We start from the raw sequence: 11,245 nt of genomic DNA, 5'->3' as shown, positions 1-11,245 counted from the left end.
TGTAAAAATAGTTAGGAGTAGTGTGCCCATTTCTCTGACAGATTTGACATTCTGGATGTAAAGTAGTTCTTAACTCAGTGTTTCCATTCCAACCATTATTGTTCCTGTAATTAGACCCTTTGCCTTTGAATCTTGATCTGTAATTATTATTTCCTCTTGATTGTCCTCCATTGTTAAACCTTTGTTGATTTCCATTGAATTGTGCTGAAGATTGATATTGCCCCAAATTGTCTGTGGATGCTGCTCCATATTACCAACAAAACCACCACCTGAGCCATAAGAACTATGATCTAGAAAATAAACAGATTGCCCCATTTGAGACTGTGGAAATAATAATATTTTTTGTGGTAAATGAGTAGCTGTAATAACACCTCCTGTACTTGATGGCTCATTTGCAGAAGAATTTGAACTGGATGCACCATTGTTATACATAGAAGAACTTGAACCACCATTATTTCCTTGCATATACAGAGCAGCCATATTTTGAGTCAATGAATTCATCGCCACATCATTTTCCCTTTCAGCTCCAATTAATAACGCCCTAAACTCCTTCATAGTGACATTAGAGCCTCTCGCAAGTATAACAGTCCTAATAGTTGCATATTCTTTGGGTAATCCAGCAAGAGCAGCAATCATCACATCATTATTTGATACATATTCCCAGCAGCCATCAACTGATCCCTTATTGACTTGATCTTTAACAAGTATTTATCCATTGAATCCCCACCTTTCTGAATTATATGTAATTCCGTTTTCAAATGATTAACACCCGTCCTAGACACAGATGCATACCTTTCTTCAAGATTTGTCCAAGCTTCAGCAACAGTCTTACACCCTATAACATACTCTATATCATCATCAGTCAGCGTTGCTATCAACAAACTTAATAGTGACAAATCTGTGGTCTCCGAATCCTGAAAGGCAATAGTAAGTTCTTTAGTAACCCCAGTTTCTGCACTAACCACAAATTTCGATGGATAAGGGGCAGAGCCATCAAAATGATCGAACAATTTGTACCCTTTTAACACAGACTTGAATTGAAAAGACCATTTGGCGTAATTGTGCTCACCAAGTTGAATCGTCAACATACCCAACAATCCTTCAATTTTCACAGACGAGGCCATATCTACTATATATTTCAAGAATTAACCTTTTAACAAATCTTTGAATCCTGGCAATTTTCTTGAATCAAACTTCTAACTAAATCAGACTTCTTGAATCAATGGCATTGGCCTTCAGATTCCTTCTTAGCACAAAGTAATGGCATTGGCCTTCTTAAACTACCCAATGCATAACTACTACCTAATAATGGCATTGGCTTTCAAATCTTCATATACAAACTACTATCTTTGCAAATACAAACTACTATCTTCGCAAATTAAACAAAATACTAACCAAAATTACCAACCACAATCTACACAAACAGACCAAAATTGCCCAAAAACATTTCAAGAAAACTCAATGTATTGAAACTTTGTAAACATAGAACCTGAAATTTCTGCTGATTCCACCTTGATTGCATATAGAAATCCCCAAATCGCCACAAGAATCTTCCAAATCGCAAAAAAAAAAAAAAAAAAAAAAAATTCCCAAAATCACCAAAAAAAAATCTGCAAACCATCATACTTCCATCAATGATTCTAACGAGCACCGACTCACACATGATCGGTAGGCTTTGATACCATGATAACAAAAACAAATGATTTCAAGAAAATGAAGATCAAAGAATTCAAGGAAATTAGAGAGAGAGAAATTAGAGAGAGAAAGAAGATAAGTAGCGGAAAAGAGATAGCTAACTGTATTGAATGAATAGCAAACATTTTACAACAGCTTTTATAATACCACATTCTAACTAATTTGCCTATGTTACCATCCTCTACATTTCTCATTATTACATTCTAACCAATCAGTAATTGACATCTGTATTTCAGTTAAAAGATGACTTGGTTACATATATATATGGACGCTTCTTTTGATATGGTTAATATGCATGCAAGTGCTTTTGTAAAAGCTGCTGGTGCCGCATGGGATGTTGCAATATTGGAGACGAAGATTGTATTCTGCTGGTTTATGGATCTGAGTCGGCTGAAGTTGGTGCTAGGGGCAAATTCAGATGGATAGCAGCCTTTTTTTAAACAGACATTTGTAGGGTTTTGTTTTCCACGTCTTTATGATATCAACAGTTTAGATGTTGGGACCATAAAATTGCGTCTTGGTAATGGTCGCATCCTATGCATATATATACAACAACATTTTTAACTTTTACAAATCACGCTTACCTGCTATCTAAAGCTTTGTTCATGTACGTTGACGTGATTTGGATCCATCCCTGCCTCTGCAAAGCTATGCATATAAGTACCCTGGGAAATTAGAACTTTAAAAATATTTTTTTATATTATATTATATTAAATTATGTTAAATATATTATACTATATTATATTATGTACACGCACACACTCACCACATGACATTAGAAAAGCAAAACAGAACAATGTATGTTTAAAATGCATGCCATTTATCTTTCATTTTTATCCCTTTCTCATATGTGTTTGTGATTTGTTATTATAGCTGCCAAGAGGTGTAACAGTTAATTTAAAAAGGCATTACTTTGAAGTGTCTTCTATCAAATTTCTTTCCAGCCTAATTGGATTAGGTTAGGGAGATTATGTTCCAGAGCATTGACCTTAAAACCACCTTAAGTCAACAAGAAAAATAGCTTTCTTTTTATTTTGTTCTAGCTAGCTGAATGTTTTAACTGTTAATTTTTTACATTAAATATACACGCCAGCCAACTGCATCTTTACAATTGAAATTAAAACATATTATGTATGATGGCTAACACGTGATATGCCGATGTATTTTTACAAATTACTTGTATTATAGCACTACTATGCTAATTGTCCATTGCCTTCAACAAGGAAGCACATTTTTCTTTGCCCTTTTATATTCTTTGGTGCAATGCAAGAGATTTTCACCTTCATAGTCCTTTGTCAAGCGAACCAACAACAAGATATCAAAAAAAAAAAAAAAAAAAGAAAACAACACACAAAATAAACTCCTTAGAAGTATGATTCTTTAACCACAAAATATTCATATATGACCAACACGAAATATAAGCTCACAAGGTCTAAACCTTAAAAGTCAGGCCCAACACCATCAACCCACATAAGGTAAACAATGTACCGTCACTTGAAAGCCTTGAAAATACAAACAGCTAAAAACACAGTTATGAATCCCCTCAAACCATCATAAAGACACCACAAAAGAAAGGCCACTCCACTATTGGTGGAGCTAGAAATTTTTGTGAAGAGGGGTTTCTTACAAAGGTTCTTAAAAAATGATACATCAAAGGTAATTAAAATTCCAAAATATATATGCATCAATAACATTTCATTCACAAAAATTACAAGTGTCCATCGCGAGTTTTCATATTTTAAAATCGTTGTATTAAAACCTCACCTCCTATATTATTAAATTATTGTGAGATCAATAAAAACTTTTACAAACTATCTTAACTCTCATGTAAGTGTAGAATAGAGAGGAAACAATAGAGAATTAAAGAAATTTGAGACTTATTTGTTGACTAGATTTGGGATTTGGATGATAAAATGTATGAGATTTCAAAAAGAAAGGGGAATAGCTTTGGAGTCTGGCTGCAATGTAAAGGAGGACTGTTTCTTAATTTTTATGACTAAAACTGAACTATTACTCTTCAAAGAAAGGTGAATTGTTGCTTTGATTTTAAATGCTATTAATTTGTGTTAGGGAGATAGATAAAATATTAAATTCAATTGTGAGATGGACCGATGGGGTTATGTTTGGAATTTGAAACTCAGGGCTTCAAGCAAATGAAAGATGCATAATTTCCAAATACATAAAAGTCAGGATAGGCCTTGGCCATCCCTAGTCTCCTGGGGCCTCCGCCATTGCACACCACCTTGATGGTCTTGCAATCATCAACAAAAAAAAAAAAAAAATTGCTATTTGAGTCACCTACAACAAACATCAAGTTTCCTCCTCATAGTTCTTGGCAAGTGCACAAACCACAAAACCACCACTTTGGATTTTAACTAAATAGTTGCCATTCTAAGAACCAAAGTAGAGTAGTATTTAAGTCATAACTGCTACAAAATACTCTCCTCGACAAAGAGAGATTGACCACAGCTACGAAGACTCCCCATGACAAAAAGGAGAGATCGACCACTGCCAAAATTAGAATGGAAAAAGAAAGAAGAGATCAAGAAGGATGGCAACATGCCTCAAGATAAGCTTAAGTCAGTGCACTACTACAGAAAACAGCTTTTAAGAGGAAAACAAGTTTGTCACGTAAAACAAAGTTTTATCACGTCAAAATTAGCGTGAAGAAAATTTTGTTGCCCATGCAAACAATTATGCGACGAAGACAAAATATATGTTAGCGCAAGGAGCTTTGCGTGATGAAGAATTGCGACAAGGACATTCGTCGCACAAAAGTTCAAAGGACGAAGTCTGTAGTTTCAGGTTACAAATGGTTGTCATCGGGTTGACTTTCCGGCAATGACAAGTCTTCGTTAGGTAAGATTTGCACGACAAATTGGTTCGTTCAGTAAACAGGGATGCTACAAAATTTGTCCTATCATATTTAGTTTTCGAGTATTTTAAAGTTTCCGTAATTATAAATACGTCGTCGCTTAAACTTAATCGCGACGGAAGTCTTCCAAGCTTTAAATCTTAGGCGACGAATGATGTTACTCATGCAAAGTGCTTTCTATATTTATTTTTTAATTATTATTTTTTTAATTAAATTACATATTTAATAATTTTTTTGTTAAATTATTTAATTAATTTAAAACACAAAAAGAATAATTAATTTAATTATTATTTACATTATATATGAAAATGTACGTACAAAAAAAAAATGATAATATCCTAATAAAAAAATTATAAAAGCTAGTAGTCGGCGTTTGCTAGGTCAAACGGCTAGGTATTTGTTGGGTGGAGTGGCAGCGAACCCGAAGTTTGAGGTGGCTGAAAAGCAATTGATGACATCGGGAATTGAAGTCAGACAACTAGATGGCATGTAAGATCTGGCTCATCTGAAAGCCCTGGATCCTAATTTGGTCGCTCTAGGCCACAAAGTGCCGTTGCAAGTCCTCAATTCACACTATCAAAAGTGATCGCCTATCCCAAGCTTTGTCTAGAAGAAGAGAAGGCTGCAGTCAATGGCGAAGTCAGAAATTTTCAAGGGGAGGGATAAAATTTAAAAGCATACAAGGTTCCAAAAAAATGTAGACAACAAAATCCTTTTATATAGTTAAATATTTAAGTGTCGTTCATAATGTATCAATACAAATAAGTTACAATTGTTGCCGGCAATGTTTCATGTCATGAAAACGTTGCATAATAAGCTTATTACCAATAAAAGCAAAAATATATCTCTTAATGTAAACAACAAAGCTATCACCCAATAGTTGAACTCCTATTTTGTTATGCAGTGGTATTTTGAAAAAACTTATAGCAAAAAACGTTTTCTCTACTGAAACAGTTGCAACTGATAATACCAAATCAATGTAAAAAGCTTATAAATAGATGTAATCATGAATCTTTTGAGTTCCAAAGTCTAGTGGGAGTCTCTTCAAGTCTCCGAGTGAGAGTAATTACCGAAAAATGTGATTTAATTTTGTCAACATGTCGAGACCAAAGTATTGAAACTTGTCTTTTTGTAGTTTTCCTCATCCTATTATTGCTTCAACCCAAATTGCCCTCCTTTTTCTCTTGTGGGTGCGACCCAACCCTTTTTATTTTTTTATATCAACTAGGCCCAAGTTTTGGGCCCAATGCCTTGACTGCAGTAGCCCAGGACCTCATTTGTTTCTTTTGGTTTTTAAAAGTTTCTAGCCCAAAATTACATCTCCTATTTGCTCACATTTTCACACACCAGCGCCACTAGTTTTCCTTCGAGCTTCAAACCCCATATGTGTATGAGATCTGTGAGGTGCAGGGGTTTGAATAGGGAAAGGAGAACGGGTCATGAGTTTGGGTTTTGATGGCTGAAATTCTTCTTCCTCCTCCTCTAAGATTTTTGGAACTTTGTCCCTCATGGCGTTACAAGTTTTCCAATGGGACCGTAGGGGCGGACCGTTGCTCCTGGGCTTAATTTCTGACAAGGGGAGGCGCAACTGCCCCTCCTTGCTTCTATGTAGCTTCGCCAGTGGCAATAATGTTACGGTGTCGCGCACTCCCTATCCCTTAGTAAACTTTACTAGGCCTATGACCGAGAGTCTCATTTCAGGTCTCAGTCACAATCTAAAGACCCATATCCTTTCTCGGAGTAACTTCCTCGATAGGGGTCTCTGGGGGAAGCTGTGATGCCACCTCTTGGAGAAGAGCAATGTTATTCTCGGAGTCGCGCAAGTGTAATTTTTATTAAAAAAAAATAGAATAAAAGGAAAAAAAAAGATTTCATACTAATGACAAAAAAATAAAACATAAGCAAATTAATGAATAAAAAAATAATTTTTATTTATAATATAAATAAAAATGTATGTACAAATATAAAGTTTTAAAAGAAAGCAGGAACAAAACTATGAAAAAAAAGCGGAAAAATCTATAGGCATGTCGTTCGAAGGTGCTTGGTAATCTTGTTGTTGGTTAGGGACGAGGTCGGAGGTCGACAGGCCTGATTACTGTGCTTGCTCGGTGTGGAAGGGTTGTGAAGGCGATGGTGCAGAAAAAACGGGGAGATGTTTTCTGGAGGAACTGAGGGCTTGTACAAGTATCGACATTTGAGACTTGTATGATGCCAGCTCACTCTTCAGGCTAGCGACTTCCTGCGTTAAAGTCGTAACCTGGCCCTTTGACTGCGAGGATGACGAGGCTCTACTCTCCCGCCGCCTGGCATTTCCCATCCCCCGACAGTAAGTCCTTGGCGTCCGACCGAAAGTCTGGTCCAATGTCTCTATCATGATGTGAAACCCTACATCCTCAAGGGGATCCACGTACTCGATCGGCGAGCCCAAGGGAAGCTGGGAGGTAGACTCCTGAAGCACTGACTGACTCTTTTCCACCATTGTTGCCTGTGAAAAAAAACATGGATTATTAAGAGAAAACAATTTGAAATAATTAGTTTAAATGTTTAATGCATAAGAAATTACTTACATGAAGGGACTCGGTCAACTCATCCCCAGGCCGAACATAAACGTCAACAAAGATGTCGATCTCCATTGAACCCTCATGAAATTGAAAAAGACAAGGAAAATGTTAGTAGCAAAAAAAATTAGTGATATTTTAAAATTGGAAATGAAAGCTATAATATATACCCTTCGTCGTGCCTCCATCCTATAGGAGAAAGGTCTCGAACCTGAATGGTGGAGAAGAGCCTTCTTCTCCCGATTGATCTTGTTTGCCTTCGCCTTCTTCTGTTATACAAAAAATAAAAGTATTAGTTGTAATACTTAAAGAAAATTTAAAAAATAATAATAAACAATTGTAAAAATTAAAAAAAGTAAAATGAAAGAAGTCGTACTTAAAAACGCACCACATAGCCTGGCTCCTGAAAATGACCGCAAAGCCAAACCTAACTATCTTGTCAGTCCTCCAACTCCTTCGGACAACCCTTCTCGAGAGTGACCTGTTGATCATCAAACTGCTGGAAACATTGGTACAGGTCACTGTTCCACTGCTTGTAGCGTTCGGAGAAGAGCAGATTGAGGTACGTGAACATGTCCTCGTCCATGTCCTCCAAATTGTAGTTTGTTTGCAATGTAGCAAATATTTTGAAAGTATTAGTAATATAAGACAGTAATAAATATAACTATATAAATTTTACATGAAAAGCATTAAAAAGGCGATGCTACTTACGGACAATTGGTTGCGCACCGTGTTCTTTGTCTCCTTCGGCATCGCCTTCCAAGACTTCCACCGCGTAGGGTAAAAGGTCCGCACGACATGCTCAATGTCATGGGCCAATGCACTATGCTGCTCCACCGTTGGTGTTGCTTGATGTCACTCATCGTATCCAATTAGGATACGACCATTGGTTACCCGGGTGACCTTCGCCGTCTTCAATTACTGACAAGGTTCTCGGGTGTTTTTTTTCGCTGCAAAGAGATGATAAAAAAATTATTAACCCAAAACTAATAACAAATCCTACTAAAATTTCAGCATAATCTCCCCTATAATTAAAACATTTCCCAAAACCCTGAAAATAACATAAACAATATACGTATCCAACACTATGATCACAACAGTTTAATAAAAGGTTCGGAACAATGACAAATTTTTAATCCTTACATGACATAACTTAACAAATTGAACCTAAAATAACAAAAGTCAGTTAATATTCGCATACATTTTCTTCCTTTATTTCTCTTGAAAGTTACTTATTGAGCATCCTAACTACTTTCTATTTGAGGCCACTATTTCCTTTCTCCTAATTAGAACATATTTCCAATTTGAGCATTTTCAAATACCACAACAAACTTTTAAAAATGGGGACAACTGCCATCCAAGATGACCAATTTTTGAGCTTGTATACACAGGCTCTCGACATTGTTGGCAACAGGCTTGACAAAGAATTCTAAGCTGCCGTATCAAACAATTCCATATAACCTCATCCACATTGACATTTTTAAGACTGACAGTCACAACCGAAACTTCTACGACTCTAAAAATTTAGCTTCATGATAATTACCAAGGTTTTCATTTCCCAGTTAAACATTTTCGCCATTTCCTTAGCATCAAATCTCTTTCACAACATTACCATTTCAATTCCGTGAGAAACCCATTTCAGTAACTAAGAAATGACACATAAATTAACAAAAAAATTGCAAAAACATAAAAATTAACAGAAATGAATTATAGAATACAAATAATTTCGATTTCATGATAAAACCCATTTCTGAAAGCGAAGAAATTGCGAACAAAAAAAGAGAAAACAATGGAAACTTTTTAATCCTTACATGACTTAGCTTAACAAATTGAACCTAAAATAACAAAACTCATTTAACATGGGAATGAGGGAGTGAATTAGGATTGTATACTTGGCCGTGTACCCGAGGCATCAGTTGTGGATCCCGATGGCGACATCTGGTCCGTAGTGCGGGGGTGTTGGTGAGTTCATCGAGCGCTAACAGGCAATGCCACCGAAGAAGTCGACGATGCCTATGCATGTGGGACTGGAGGACCAACTGGGTCAACTGGATTGATTGGCCTATGGTCCATCTTGACTGAAGCAGTGGCGGCAGTAGTAGGTGTAGTGATATGACTAGGTATAGCCGTCGAGCTAGGTGTAGAAGTCATCGCCCTCTGAGTTCTAATGAGGTGTGACATCTACAAAATTGGAAATCAATTTGTTTCATACACAAAGATTTAACCTACCGTACACATGCTAATAATTTCAACTTAAATTTAAAACGAAATTTAAAAACCCAAACTTAAAAACCCTAATTAAAAACCCAATTCAAGTTTGGCAGAAGCAAAACTTAAAACTGATATACTATACACAAACTAATTCATTAAGATAGGATATAGACCCATCAATTATAACTTATAAGAAGAAACTAGCATAAAGGACAACGATACAAGTTTACTATCTAAAATCAAACAAATGTGAGGTGCCTTGGATATCCTTACTACCTTATGTTTAAATAAAGACCTCACAACAAATTAATAATGTGAGAGAGAGCATATCACTATGTACTAGTAAAATCCAGATTTGCTTATATCATGTGGGCTCCCATATCTTTGAATAATAATAATAATGGAGTTCACAAACAGATTTCATTTGATTTAATGTGTTCCTATTTGTTTGTTATACCTAATTACCATGACATTGCCCTATTTGGCTGAACATATATTTTACATAAAAATTTCCCATTTTTTGTCGTTCTTGGTGAATTAAGTATAGCTAGACCTAGGAGAGAACCCATTCATGACATTAATAATAATGGAGTTCACAAACAGATTTCATTTGATTTAATGTGTTCCTGTTGGTTTGTTATACCTAATCACCATGACATTGCCCTATCTGGCTGAAAAGATATTTTACATATAAATTTCCCATTTTTTGTCCTTCTTGGTGAATTAAGTATAGCCAGACCCAAGAGAGAATCCCTTCATGACATTCCTAAAAATGTAACTTCAAAATTGGGAGGCCGAATTCAACAAGCAACACAACTGAGTCTATCATATTAATAAGGCAACAACAAAGTCTAATACCCCATTATATATCAAGAAATCGTGGCAGTCAACAATGCAAATCTCTAAAAAATTATTCCACAAATGTATAGTGTAATTCAATTTTTTTTCTTTCAAACCTACAATAGAGAACACATCCTACAATATCTTAAATTCCAAAATAAAAACCACAAACATAAATATATTTCATCTAACCGTAATAAGAGAATTAAAAGGGTGACTTATACGATATAAAGATAAATAAATAAAAGGATTGTTGCATAGTGAAAAGTGTAAGTGCAATGTTGTGGATGCATAGAACACAGGAAAACATTAACAAATCCCTAATTTAAGAACCCTGTACGTAAATTAAAACAACCCCTAATTCGAACCCTGTACTTGAAATTAAAAAACCCCTAATCTAAGAGCCCTAATCTAACCCCCAGTGAAGCACCCTAAATCTAACCCCCAATTTAAGAAAACCTAATCTAACCTCACTGCCCAAAATCGTTCCCCTAATTTAAGACCTAAATCTAACCCCAATTAAGAACCCTAAAAACTCTAATTTAAGAATCTAAATGTAACCTCCAATTTATGAACTCTAAATCTAACCCCACCGCCCCCAATTTGAAAAAAATAAAAACCCTAATTCTAATCCTCAGTCAATAAACAAAATTGAAACTAAAAACGGAAGAGGAAATTACCTCTTGGAGAAGAAGCGATGACGGCATGAGAGAGGGACGGAGAGACAAGGTGAGTGAAGGAGAGATGGACGGAGATAGAGATGAAGGAAAGAAAGGGTATCGTGCGGGGAAAAAAAGGAAGAAGAGGGAAGTGAGGGAGGAACGAGATGAACGGGGTTAATAATATAGAATCTTGTGCGATGGAGGCTTTGTCTTGCAAGGCTAAACAATCGTTGTGCAAGTTTTTTAAAATTTCCTTCAAAAAAAAAAAATGCCTTAATTGAATTTTTAGACTGACACACTCCGACCCGGAATGTCTACTAGGACTCCGAATCGAGTTGTGCTGGCCGACACCTGGAAGATGATGAAGCCATAAAGGGTGATTATGTGGAAAATTGTGAATAAAT

General features: G+C 35.9%; 1 protein-coding gene across 1 annotated transcript; it reads right to left on the bottom strand.

Moving 5' to 3' along the window:
• Nucleotides 1–6,476: 6,476 nt before the first annotated feature.
• LOC114824556 (uncharacterized) lies at nucleotides 6,477–8,068 on the bottom strand. The gene is made up of 4 exons (XM_070820329.1): nucleotides 7,505–8,068; nucleotides 7,299–7,397; nucleotides 7,138–7,209; nucleotides 6,477–7,055 (listed from the first exon to the last, which is right to left on the bottom strand). Exons 2-4 carry the CDS (start codon nucleotides 7,314–7,316, stop codon nucleotides 6,663–6,665), a joined length of 483 nt encoding a protein of 160 aa, XP_070676430.1. The 5' UTR covers nucleotides 7,317–7,397; nucleotides 7,505–8,068; the 3' UTR covers nucleotides 6,477–6,662.
• Nucleotides 8,069–11,245: the final 3,177 nt, after the last annotated feature.

Source organism: Malus domestica, chromosome 04 (assembly GCF_042453785.1).
Source record: "Malus domestica chromosome 04, GDT2T_hap1".
NCBI classification, from domain to species: domain Eukaryota; kingdom Viridiplantae; phylum Streptophyta; class Magnoliopsida; order Rosales; family Rosaceae; genus Malus; species Malus domestica.
This window is presented reverse-complemented; position numbering and strand designations above follow the sequence as displayed.